Here is a 13,661-nt window from a genome sequence, read left to right on the forward strand (position 1 = left end):
TATTGCCTACTCAGTATTACGGCTAGCCCAACTTGAGCAGAATCACATTTCTTTCTCTATGGTTGATGTCGTTTTCAGCTAGCCAAAATTAAGTATTTGGGAGGGGAGAGGAAGTTGTCAAAATTGTGTGTTCTCCAGCAACAGTACAGTAAGAACGGTATCCTGACTATCCTGGACTTATATAGAATTAACTAAACTAACAATGCTTTTGTTATTAAATATTTGTAAATCAAATCTTGACCTGATGGTTTAGATATAATAAATGTAAATAATAGAATAATATGTAAAAACAAATGACTGGGGCAATTTAGGAAAGATACAGTAGAAAAGACCTGTCCCTCAGTATGGTACCCCCATGCTTTTCCTAAACCCAGACATACCCTTATTATTAGACCAGGACCATGACTATATATATATGTATAATCAAAAATAGATAACCATTTCATTGCAGTGTATTACATTTTTATTGTGGTGTCCTGTCTTTTTATTCTTCTCTCTCTATTCATGCATGGGGAACTCTACTCTTGGCTTAAGATCAATTCTAGGAAATGTTGCCATATGATTCATAAAGATATAGATGCAACTACTTAAGCTTCTCTTTTATGAACTTTCAAGAACTACTTTAGATTATACTTTTGTGATAACATGGCAAAATAATATAATGAAATTATTTGTGAAATTCTCAGATAGTCATTCATTCAAGAAATATGTAGCGTTCCCCTTCATGTCAGTCACTATCCTAGGTACAGTGATGAACTAAAATATCAAAGTTAAATACACACTTTCACCAACTTTCACTTCATAAGGTACCAGTGTGCCCACAACTTAATGTATGCATTTGAAAAGAATACATTCTGATCTAACATAGGTGTTTTTTTTTAAATGATCACAGGATATTTGGCTATCATTTTAACTCTCTTCAGACATGGGTGATAGCTTTCTATTTCTAATATAGGGACAGCCTATCAGATGCTGAGAATGGTAACATTCAACTGCAAGCACAACGGGCATTTACCACCAGGCGGCAGATATCTGAGGAAACAGAAAGTGTTGACAACCGAGATTCTTCTGAGGTAGATATAATGTTCTTTTTCTCGTAGATAGACACATGTAATGGCAACAGATTAAAGTATGTGTGGCTTAAGCTTATTCTGTTCATTTTAGAATTGGGAAATTATAAGAGAAGATGAAGCCATCTTGTATAGTGATCGGGCCTTCTCATCACCTCCACCATCAAACAACTCGGATGTTCAGACTCACCTTGCAGAAGAATTGAATGCCTTACTTACTATGGGTGGAAATTCAGCCACTGGCCAGCCAGTATCCAGCTCAGTAAGATGATCTTAGATTTTGTTGTAGTGTCAGGATTTTATATTATACACCAGAGGCCCGGCCCATGAAATTTGTGCATGGGGAGGGGGGTGTCCCTCCACCCAGCCTGCACCCTCTCCAATCTGGGACCCCTTTCACAATCCAGGATTGCTGGCTCACAAACACTCACCTGCCTGCCTTTCTGATTGCCCCTAACCACTTCTGCCTGCTAGTCTCATCACCCCCTAACAACTCCCCTGCCAGCCTGATCGATGCTTAACTGCTCCCCTCCTGGCCTTGTCATCTCTAACTGTCCTTCCCTGCAGGCCTGGTTGCCCCCAATTTCCCTCCCCTACAGGCCTGGTTGCCCCTAACTGCCCTCCCTTGCCAGCCTGGTCACCCCCAACTGCCCTCTTCTGAAGGCCTGGTTGTCCCCAACTGCCCTCCCCTGCAGCCCTGGTCACCCCCAACTGCCTTCCCCTGCTGTCCCAGTTCTTTCCAACTGTCCTCTGCCAGCCCAGTCCCCCCAACTGCCCTTCCCTGCTGGCCATCTTGTGGCAGCCATCTTTGACCACATGGGGGTGGCCATCTTGTGTGTTGGAGTGATGGTCAATTTGCATATTACCTCTTTATTATATAGGGTATTTGTTCATTCAGTATCTAATTTTTACATAACATTTTGTCTTTTCCCAGTTTATTGAGATATAATTGACATATAACATTATGTTAGTTCAACAGGTATAGCATAATAATTTGATATACATACATATATATGTGTGTGTGTGTGTGTGTGTATATATATATATATATATATATATATATATATATATATTTCAAAATGATCAACACAGTAATTTAGTTAACATCCATCACCTCACATATTTACAAACATTTTTTTCTCTCGTGAATACAACTTTGTCTAAATGGCATGCAATAATGCGTTAGGCACTTTGGGACTTTACAGTGTGATCATTTTCCAAATAGTACCACTAATGGTATGGAACAGAGTCTTGGATAATCTAAGTGGTCATTGGAGTCCAAATGTTCATTATGTCAATGCCCTTCAGCCAGACACTGCCATGAACACACTTGTAATTGAATAAATTGGGTTTATTACTCATTTCAGAAAGGGAGAGCACACACCATGAGTGTCTCAGTAAGATATGTTAGAAAAGACTTAATGGATTTGGGCTCATTTAGGCAGTTTGGGGGAGGGTGTAGAAAGCAGAATTTTGCTTGTGCCTTGGATGCTGTCAGGAAGCAGGGGTAACTCTATCATTGGGTCTCTAAATTGTATCTATAGCCAGGCAAAAGCTATAATTAGTCAAGAGGCAGCAGTCATTCACATTTGCCAGGATAGGGAGATATTTGGTATTTTGGGCTTAAAAAATGTTCACATTTTGTTCTGTCCAGGCATAATTACAGATGCGTCTTGATTTTGTCTAGATCCTACCAGTGTCAGGCTAGATCCTGCTTTTTCCTCCTCAGTTATACCACAGATGTTTCCAAGGCACAAGTGTGAATAAGTGCTGATGTGCTCTGACTAAACAAGGAGACAGAAGGCACTCTCACTTCAGTAACTGCTATAGGAATTGCTGTGTGTAGGTTTCAGAAGCAAGTATTCCAACATGCACTGCCGTAATGCTATCTTTATGGCTAGCTCTCTCATCTGTATCACCAAGGGAGTTCTTTCAGTGAAAGACAGAGATCATTCTCTGAGGATGCTATGGTCATTTCTAGTTGGAGTTCTCTGCTTTTCATTCAATTAGTAAATATTTATTGATGGCCAACAATTTGCAAGGCACAATATGTTCAAGTGTTATTGAAATATAGCTATATCCATGTGTTTAAGTGATGCCTATGGTTGCGTTTACACTACATTGATAGAGTTGAGTAGTTATAAGAGAGACAAAGAGGAAACAGAAGTTTGCTGATTTCTGTTTCAGCACTTTCTTCAACAAACTTCACTGTAGACAGTTCTCTGTGAATACTCGTATGGATATCCCAGAGCTCATCTGCCTGCCTGCTCTCTTTCCCTCCTTCCCTCCACCTGTCTAGTCTCTCTTCCATTTTCTTTTTCTTTTTGTCAGGGGCGTGGGGAAGGTCAATAAAAGACGTAAAGAATAAGCTATTTTGATTTAATGGTGATAAATCACATACGATTCTATTCCCTTTTCTCCTGTTATTTTTTTTATTATTTAAAAAGTAATATATATGGTATTCATACAATGAAGTATTATGCAGACATTGAAAAGAAAGACATGGCTTTGAATGTATGTATTGTGTGGAACAATATAAGATATTAGTTGGTGAAAACCAGCAAGGTACAAAACAGTGTGCCAGTGTACTATTCTTTTTTAATGTTCACTATGGGACTATCTTTTTAAAGATATACTTTATTGACTTTTTACAGAGAGGAAGGGAGAGGGATAAAAGGTTAGAAACATCAATGAGAGAGAAACATCGATCAGCTGCCTCCTGCACACCCCCCACTGGGGATGTGCCTGCAACCAAGGTATATGCCCTTGACAGGATTCGAATCTGGGACCCTTCAGTCTGCAGGCCGACACTCTATCCACTGAACCAAACTGGTTACAGGAATGTACTATTCTTTATGTAAATTATTTAAATGACATAGACAAATATGTGTATGAGGTTTATTGAAGACTCTGAAGGAAACTGGTAACATTACTCAGCTCTGAATGGAGGAACAAGTGAGCAGGACATGTGTCTTTGGTAACTTTTGAATTTTATAGCATACAGAAGCATGTGTTGCTTATTCAGAAAAACAATTTATTCCTTTAAAAGTGTTGCATGGTCATGGTTAACAATTAAAACAGTAGTGAGGTATATAAAATAAAAGTTAAATCTTCCATATTACTTCTAACACATGCTTCCTCAATTGCTACTAATGGTTTGGCATATACCATTATTGTCCTAAACATTTTCTCTATATTTATAAACGTGTGAGCACACATATATTTCTATATAATTTTTTAACCTGAGATCATCTCATACACACTTTTTGGTAACTTGCTTTTTTCACTTGCTATATCATAGACCACTGGACCATTTCAGTAAATATAAACTTACTCCTTTTAAAAACAACAACAACAAAAATTATCAAACTCTGCCATATTTAATGTGCAAATAAACCTTAAGGGATCATACCGTCTCCCGGTCTCCTGTTGATAGATGTAGGATTGTTTATAGTAGTTATTTGTTATTATAAACAATGGTACAATGGCTATTCCGAGTTCATTTATGTGTGCATTATAAATTTTGATGTCATTAAATAACAAAACGAAGATATCTTAGATAGTGACAACAACGTGCGTCTGGAAGCACAAGGAAAGAGAGTACATAGGATTTCTGGGAAACAAGCACTCTCGTTTGTGCGGTGGGAGGTGCTGGAAGAGAAGAGCCAGGTCCGGAAGCTCACGCAGCTCTGTGCTCTGGGCTGTGGGTTTACCCCAGTGTGGGTGTGAAGTCACTGCAGGGCTCAGAGCTAGAGAAGCCGGTAGCTAACTCGCACTGTACGATGGTCTCTGGCTGCAGCACACCCTGTGGGATGTAGATTCACGGAAATCGGACGTGATGTCAGGAAATCTATTAGGATGTTGCTGCAGTCACAACCAAGGTGACAAATGAGGAACACTTGGCATTTTAAAAACAACAAACTTGAACTAAAGTGGAGAGGGAGTGTATTTGTGAGCCAGTCAAGAAACAGAAATGAATAGGATCCTGAGACAGACCTTGCTGTGAGGGACAGGAGTGCAGGAGTTTGGGGTCTGACATCTGACTTGGGCAGCTGCTGGCCTCGCGTGCTGCCCGCTGAAGTGAGGAGAGGGTTTGAGTGGCTGTGAACAGGGAAAGACCGAATGCAGTCTGGGTCACAGTGAGGGGTGTGTGTCTGACATTAAAGGGCAAGTGTCCAGGAGGCAGGCAGTCTAGGGTGGGGGAGAGGTGTCTAGAAGCTGAAGGCCTTAGCACGTGGGTGGTCTAGCCAGTGTTCTTTCTTCTACTCCCTCGTACCCCCCCCCCACGATGTTATCAACCTCTCAAAGACAAATCCAATATATAAAATTCTTCTTCTTTTTTTTTTTTTAATAAGAATCATTCCAGCAGAAGAGGCAGCTTACAAGCCTACACTTTTGAGGAACAGCCTACACTTCCTGTGGTGAGTTTCAGCCCCCTCCCCCCCATCATCCATCATCGATGAAAATGTAAAACTCAGAAACCTTTTCTTCTTCTTCTTCTTTTTTTTTTTTAACACTGAGTATAACTTTTGACTGCCTAGTGGAGTACTGATCCAGCCAGGATCCAGGGATAGGAGGTGCAGGGGAGAAAAACTGAGTAGGTAGTTTCTTTAAGAACAAAATTGAAGAACTGCCTCCCGCATAGTGAGAAAGCCCATCTCTGACTGTGGGTGACATCCGGCTTGTCTGAAGGGCTGTCTTGGCTGGAGGGGGTCTGTGCAGGGAGCTCATGGTTCAGGATGATGGTGTCCAGCTGCCGTGACTCTGTACACCGCCCGTGGCATAGAGCAGCTATTGCGCCCCACACATGAGGTGTCATGTCAGGATTCAGTCACATATATTCCGCTGCTGTGGGTAAATGCCATGAAGCTATCCATTTAACTCACCTGGTTTACTGTGTCATTTAAAGCTGTCCCCTGTTGATTTTCTGTCTGGAAGGTCTGTCCATGGATGCCAGTGGGGTGTTAAAAGTCTTCTCTTACTGTTGATTTTTTTTCTTTACGTCCATCAGTATTTGCTTTATATATTTAGGTGATACTATGTTGGGTACATAAATGTTTACCAGGGTTATATTCTCTTGTTGAATTGATTCCTTTCTTGTTATGCAATGTCCTTCTTTGTCTGTTATTATAGCTTTATTTTAAAGTCTATTTTGTTTGACATAAATATTGCTACCCCAGCTCTCTTTTTGTTTCCATTTGCATGAAATATCTTTTTAATCCCTTTATTTTCAATCTCTGTGTATCTTTATAACTGAAGTGAGTCTCGTTTTTTTAAATATATATTTTTATCTATTTCAGAGAGAAAGGGAGAAGGAGAAAGAGAAAGAGCCATGATGAGAGAGAATCACCAATTGGCTACCTCCTGCATGCCCCCTACTGGAGATTGAGCCCTCAACCAGGGCATGTGCCCTTGACCAGAATCAAATCTGAACCTTTCAGTCGTCAGGCCGACGCTCTGTATCTGCTGAGTCAAATCAGCTAGAGCTGGTCTTCTTTTCTTAATCATTCAGCTACGCTATATATTTTTTGATTGGAGCATTTATGCCATTTACATTTACATTTAAAGTGATTATTGAAAGGGACTTTCATAAAAGGTGATGACATTTTATAATTCATATTTATGGGAGAGGGTGTCCTTCTTCTTCTTATAAAGTCCCTTTAACATTTCTTGTAATAATAGTTTGGTGGTGATGAACTATTTTAGTTTTTTTTGTGTGTGTGTGTTTTTTTTAGTTTTTAGTTTTTGTTTTTTTTTTACCGTAAATCTTGGAAGCTCTTTATTTCTCCTTGAATTTTAAATGATAGCCTTTCTGGGTAGAGTAGTCTTGGTTGTAGGTCCTTGAATATAACCATTTTGAGTATTTCATTCCAGTCCTTCTGGCCTGCAGAGTTTCTGTGGGAAAATAAGCTGACAGTCTATGGGAGCTCCCTTGTAGGTAACTAACTGCTTTTCTCTTGTTGCTCTTAACATTCTCTCTTTGTTTTTAACCTTTTGTATTTTAATTATGATGGGTCTTGGTGTGGGCCTCTTTGGGTTCATCTTGTTTGGGATTCTGTGCTTCGTGGACTTGCCTATCGTTTTCCTTTGCCAGGATTGGGAAGTTTTCTATTATTATTTTTTCTAATAGCTTCCCGATCCCTTACTCTCTCTTCTCTTTCTGGGACCCCTATGATGTGGATGTTGTTATGCTTCACGTTGTCCCAAAGGTCCCTTAAACTATCCTCATTTTTAAAAATTACTTTTTATTTTTGATGCTCTGGTTAAGTGTTTTTTCCTACCTTGCCTTCCAAATCACTGATTCAGTTTTCTACTTCATTTAATCTTCTGTTGATTCCTCCTAGTGTATTCTTCATTTTAGATATTGTGTTTTTCATTTCTGATTGGTTTCTATGTCTTTTTTTATACTTGCTCTCTCTTTGGTGAAGTTCTCACTAAGTTCCTTGATTACTCTTATAGCCATTTTATTGAACTCTATCTGATAAACTGCTTGCCCTCATGTCATTTAGCATTTTTTCCTGAAGATTTCTCCTGTTTGTTTTTTGTTTGTTTAGGGCATTTTCTGTGTTTTGAGTAGATCTGTCATGTCTCCCAGTCTTGGTAGAGTGGCCTTTATGTAGCATAAGTGTCCTGAGCTACTCCGTGGCATAGACTCCCTGATCTCCTGGTGCTCCACGAGCATATCTTGAGTAGGTTATGTATGCCTTCCTTTTGTAGATGAGCATTGATTGCTATTGGCATATCTATCAGTGGGATTGACCCTCCACTGGCTAGTTATGAAGATTGGTCACAATCAATGTCTGAGCTGCTGCATAGGGTCTGACCCCATGAAACAGAACTTGCCCTCACAGGGTCTGGTGCTTTCTGGGACCTCCCTTTGGGTGTATCACTTTTGGAGCTAATTGGGTCATGCTCTGTTGTGGTTTGAAAACCGCCACCCTGTAGGTTCTGGGGGCTATTGGAAGAGACTTCGGTGCAGGTCAATGTCATACGCTGCCTGTGACCAGCTCTGGAGCGACAAAGCAATCCACAGTTGGGAGCTCCCTTGCTGGGCCTTGGTGAAGGCAGGAGGGGCCAAGCTTTGTACCAAAGCCAGCTGCCACAAGTACAAGGCCTGGGGCATATCAGCAAAAGGCCCAAGCCACCCTGAGACCTGCCACTGCCTGAAGGCTGCCCGTTCTGCTCAGCTGCTGAAAGAGCCTTTGGCAGTACGCTCGTTGCATGTGTTGGGTTCACAGGGAATCACCAGGTAAGGGCAAGTGATGTTCACCAAGTTTAATACAGATTCAACTTGGCGCTAGTTCTAGATTTAAAGCCATTCAGCCAAAAATCTCAGGGCACACCAAAGACCAGCTGCCACCTGCCTAGGGCCTGGGTATCTTTGCGGTGGGATGGGGTCTCGGGGATTCATCAGGGTGGAGCCAGTAGAGTTCATCAGGTTAAAGCAGATTAAGAGGGAGGGCTCCACACAGGACAGGTGGCACCTGCCAAGCATGCAGGAACACGGCCCTTTCTATGAAGTCACACAACTCAGTTTCTCTCTGTGTGTCTCTGACACCCAGAATTCCTCACGTGTTTTTTTAAGAAAGACTGCAATGTGGGCCCCAGCTGGTTGCCGCTGGCAGAACCCACAACTCTGACCAAGTTGAGTAGCACAAGGCCTCTGGGAGCCGTCAGGGTAGGACTAGTATAGCTCACTAGGCTAATGCTCTGAGGGGGAAGTGCTTGGCCCAGGAAAGATGGCATCTGTGTACCGTGTGAGAGAAGGACTCAACAACAGGGTCCTTGGGGCCTGTCCCTCCAGCCCTCTCTCCAGAACCACACGAGTCAGTTTCTCCCTGGATGACTCAGATGCCTTCTAAGCTGCTCTCCCTTGGCTGGAGCTCCGGCTGAGTGCCTGGGAACAAGACTTTGCGTGCAAGCCCTTTAGGAGTTCACCTCGGCGTCCAGCAGCCATCCATCTCTCTGGGTGGAAATCCCCATAGATTTTTCACATCCAGATGTTACGTGGGCTCTTCTTCCCAGCACTTTAGTTCTGGGCTGGGGAGCTCAATGTGGAATTGAGACCCTCGGGTTCCCGGAGGGACCTCTGCAGATGAGATCCCTTCAGATTCTCAACCACTGCCTGTGGGTGCAGGGCCAGCCTGTTTCATGTCTCCACCCCTCCTACCAGTCTCATGTGGCTTCTTCTGTAAATCCTTAATTATAAGACATCTGTTCAGCTAGTCTTCAGATGGCTATTCTGGTTATTCAGGTTGATTGTTCAGTAATTTAGTTGTAATTTTGATGTGGTCATGGGAAGAAGTGAAGGCAGTTTCCATCCATTCTGCCATATTGGACCAGAATTCCTACTGTCATGTTTTCTTAGTGTTAATACCCTCATCTTTATTGTCTACTGTTTTTGTTTAAATGAACTTATTATATAATTTATTGTGTACACTTCAAAATATTATTTAAAACATGTTTCATTTTAAAGAGGGCCAGCAGTGACAAAGGGATGTGGTCTTTTTAAACGCATTTTTTTTTCCTTAGTCATGTTCAATTCTCTCATTATTCTTCATCTTAGCTTTTGCCTACTTCATCTGGATTACCACCAGGTTGGGAAGAAAAACAAGATGAAAGAGGAAGATCTTACTATGTAGATCACAATTCCAGAACCACTACGTGGACAAAGCCCACTGTACAGGTACCCTCAAGCCTATCCCTTATCTTGTTTTCTTACCTAAATGAAGCCATCATATTTCTGTGGAAGCTGTTGCATCCTTTTGTGGTATATGTTGGATGCTGCTAGCAGGTGCTAGTTGTTTTCTGACGTTGGTGCTAAGTGTCTACTATTTCCTGTGGATCTCTGGTATGCTTGAATTACCACTTGTTATTATACAATATAAAACAAGTATAAGAGGACAAAGTAAATGATCTAGTCCGTTGGGTAATTTTGTAATTTGAATGGTTAAGACCATTATTTAGCTAAAAGATAATCTTAGTTATTTGTATCTATTTAAAAAATTTGTGTTGATGACATTTTGTCTTGACAACAGTGAGAGCTTTTATAAGTGTTTAGGGAAATATTTCTTTTCTTATCACCATTTCTCTTATTGAGAATAACATAACAGATACCCTTTTTCTTGACACCTGGAATTTACCACCATTAGCAAATTACTATATTCATTTCTAGGTATTTTATTTTTAAAAATAAAATTTTACAGATAAAAGAAATTTGTTTTTAGCCAAACACTTGGTCATACGCCCCAGAGAGAACCATCTTTTTGAATTTGTTGTGTATTCTACCCTATTTTATATACTAACAAACAGAGCTAAACAATGCAAAATATCGTTTATGTCCATGTGTTTCAAACTTTGCAAAGATGTTGTGTTGTATAATTCTGAATCTTTTTTTGCTCACCATTGTTTTAAAACTCCATCCTTTTTTAAAATATAGAGATCCAGTGTATTTCTTTTAACTACTGTCTAATATTTCATCAGATGACTGTATTTCAACTAGCCATTTCTATAATGGATAGTTATCATGTATTTCTGTCTATCCAGCATTTGAACCTGCTTCTATATATGTAGGATCCCCACCTGTGAGTCTTTGGGGTGAGCAAAGACAGCCTCCTGCAGTTGTACTATGGCTTCCTTGTAGCTAGGGCTTGGCTTATCCACATGCATCAGCAACAGCTTCTCTAACCAGCATCTTACTGCTCAAGAATTAGCTGAGAAATGAAATTTATTTTTAAAAATAACAACAACAAAGTCTAACAGAACACTTTATTTTAAAAAACGAGCCTCCAATGTTTAGGCTTATTTACAAGTGTATATTCTGCCTGCAGGTTGTTACCTTTTTAACCACAGCTATTTGTGAATCCTCTATAAAACATTACAACATGATTTAATTAATGTGCTAGGCCACGGTGGAGACCAGTCAGCTGCCAGCAAGCCAGAGTCTTTCTGCAAGCCCTCAACCGCAGGTCCCCACAAGCGATTCGGCTCACCAGGTGACTCCGCCGTCTGAAATGGAGCCAGGGTTCCTTCCTAAAGGCTGGGAAGTCCGGCACGCACCAAACGGGAGGCCTTTCTTTATTGACCACAACACCAAAACCACCACCTGGGTAACTAACACTCTCCAGTTTAAGTTTATAACAGCAACAATAGTAATCTCTTACATACAGTTCTTTGTAACCTTCTTAAGTGTACTAGTGGACTAATATAACCTTCATTGTCCAGTATTCATTTAAAGATATGCTGAAGTCATAATAGTATTGTCTATTCAAGATATGTTTATGACTATTTGTAGTATTTGGGGGTCTTGTCCTATAGATACATTTACTTCCTATATCCAAGTTTAAATTCACTAGTCATAAATGCTTAGGAAGATACTTAGTAGTCTATCTTTGTAGTTCCAAAGTACTTTTGAATCCGTACTTCATTTAATATTTAAAAAAACAACAACTAGCCGGGACCGGTTTGGCTCAGTGGATAGAGCGTCGGCCTGCGGACTGAAAGGTCCCGGGTTCGATTCCGGGCAAGGGCATGTACCTTGGTTGCGGGCACATCCCCGGTGGAGGGTGTGCAAGAGGCAGCTGATCGATGATTCTCTCTCATCGATGTTTCTAACTCTCTATCCCTCTCTCTTCCTCTCTCTGAAAAATCAATAAAATATATTTATTAAAAAAACAACAACTAGTAAGGCTAAGTAGAATAAGTATTTTTATCTTAAGACAAAGGGCTTAAAGTTATTTAGCCATTGGTTCACCATTAATAGAAAAATTACTGAAAATTAGCAGCAAAATAACTAGATTTGATTAATTAATTTAAAGACCAGTGTACCTAAAAAAAATTAAAATAACTTAGTAAATTATTTAATAAAATATTAAAATAATAATTAAAGTAAATTGAAGGTCTCTTTTTCAATAATTTAGTTGACTTTTATAACCTATTTGAGCTTGCCATCCTATCTTTCAAAAATATTAATAAATCAACACGTTAACAGGTGCCAAAAAGCATGTTCAGGGCTTCAGAAATCGCAAGTAGTCCAGTTTACGTCCCACTCTTTCCCCTAATTTTATTTAGAGAAGAGTCCTGTGTAGCCCTAAGGAATGAGACAAAATACTCCGAATGTTTTCTGGGAGAGATGGTGAGTTAACACAGATCCGACTCTGAAATCTGAGAACTAAATACTGTAGCCTGAAAATGATACAAGATCTTACATGGAGAAACTATTATTTCTCAGATTAAGCAAATGAGATAAAAGAATAGTTTAAGCCTGGCTGGTGTGGTTCAGTGGCTGAGCATCAGTTTATCAGGAGGTCACGGTTTCAATTTCCTGTCGGGGCATATGCCTGGGTGGAGGCAGCTGATCACTGGTTCTCTCATCATTGAAGTTTCTCTCTCTCCCTTTCCCTTCCACTCTGAAATCAACAAAAATATTTTTGAAAGATAATAATTTAAGTATTCATTGGTATTAGAAAACATAGTATCAGATTGACTTTCATGATTTTAAAATTATACTGTTTTCTTCATTTATTCTACAAAAAAGGAAGATCCAAGACTGAAAATTCCAGCTCATCTGAGAGGAAAGACATCACTAGAGTCTTCCAATGACCTTGGACCTTTACCTGTAAGTTTATAGAGCTGCTACCAATCTAACTTGGCCGCGTTAAACATTTTGTATTTGGAATACAGTAGTAGTTTTTTAACAGCTATACATAATATTATTAAAGTGTTGATGCCTTCTATTAAAATGAAATATGCAAATTAAATTAATCATATAACCAATGGTATTTTTCTACCTATACATTTAAAACCCTTTTTGTAAAATAATTGAAATACATTCTTCATTATAGCCAGGATGGGAAGAAAGAACTCACACAGATGGAAGAATCTTCTACATAAATCACAGTACGTGCAACGTAATTTTTCATTACATTATTTCATAATATTGACTTTTGTGCATAAAAATGAAGAATATCTTTTCTCTCTCTCTCTCCCCCCCCCCTCTCTTCAGATATAAAAAGAACGCAGTGGGAAGATCCTCGGTTGCAGAATGTAGCAATAACTGGACCAGTAAGTTTCTTCGTATCAGTATGTTCTGATGGGCTTGTCCTATCACCTGTCTCTTTAAGGATGAAAGGTCAAGTGCGTAACCCTACAGGCATTGAGAGGAAAGCATGTTTGCCTTTCTCGCCTCAGTTACCACACCAACTCCAGTTCTCAGATATTTCTAAAAAGCATATAAGGGTATATCCTTCTCCTGCACAGTAGCTGGGTGACTAGTAAGCCAGACAGTCAAAATGCTAAGGCAGCGGGCTGCTATGCTCAGGCTCATACTTGCCATTGTCTGAAAAAGAATGTCAGGCCACAGATCAGAGAGGACTCTAGAGTGTACAGGTGAGGAAATAGATAGTGCCCTGTCTACTCTGGGGCTGCATCTTGAGCTTTTTGGTCAAAATTATTGTAGATATAAGAGATATAGATAAAGAGATAGAGATATATAATACACTTATATTTAAATATTGCCATGTATAATATGATGTTTATACTACTGTTGAGTCAGGTTAATAATAGGAAAATTATTATCTTTTATATAGTAAA

General features: G+C 39.8%; 1 protein-coding gene across 5 annotated transcripts in view; it reads left to right on the forward strand.

Annotated features, from left to right (window-relative positions):
- NEDD4 (NEDD4 E3 ubiquitin protein ligase) overlaps positions 1-13,661 on the forward strand; it is a 118,202-nt gene that overhangs the window by 88,167 nt on the left and 16,374 nt on the right. For 4 of the 5 annotated variants that reach the window (XM_036441122.2, XM_036441131.2, XM_036441101.2 and 1 more), the window contains 8 exons: positions 956-1,073; positions 1,165-1,332; positions 5,426-5,491; positions 9,637-9,756; positions 10,976-11,179; positions 12,607-12,687; positions 12,914-12,968; positions 13,075-13,133. In XM_036441122.2, coding sequence (XP_036297015.1) covers positions 956-1,073; positions 1,165-1,332; positions 5,426-5,491; positions 9,637-9,756; positions 10,976-11,179; positions 12,607-12,687; positions 12,914-12,968; positions 13,075-13,133 — 871 coding nt within the window. The remainder of the gene's footprint in view (positions 1-955; positions 1,074-1,164; positions 1,333-5,425; positions 5,492-9,636; positions 9,757-10,975; positions 11,180-12,606; positions 12,688-12,913; positions 12,969-13,074; positions 13,134-13,661) is intronic. The other variant, XM_036441112.2, reaches the window with a different exon arrangement.

The sequence above is a fragment of the Pipistrellus kuhlii genome, unplaced genomic scaffold, assembly GCF_014108245.1.
Source record: "Pipistrellus kuhlii isolate mPipKuh1 unplaced genomic scaffold, mPipKuh1.p scaffold_m20_p_1, whole genome shotgun sequence".
NCBI classification, from domain to species: Eukaryota; Metazoa; Chordata; class Mammalia; order Chiroptera; family Vespertilionidae; genus Pipistrellus; species Pipistrellus kuhlii.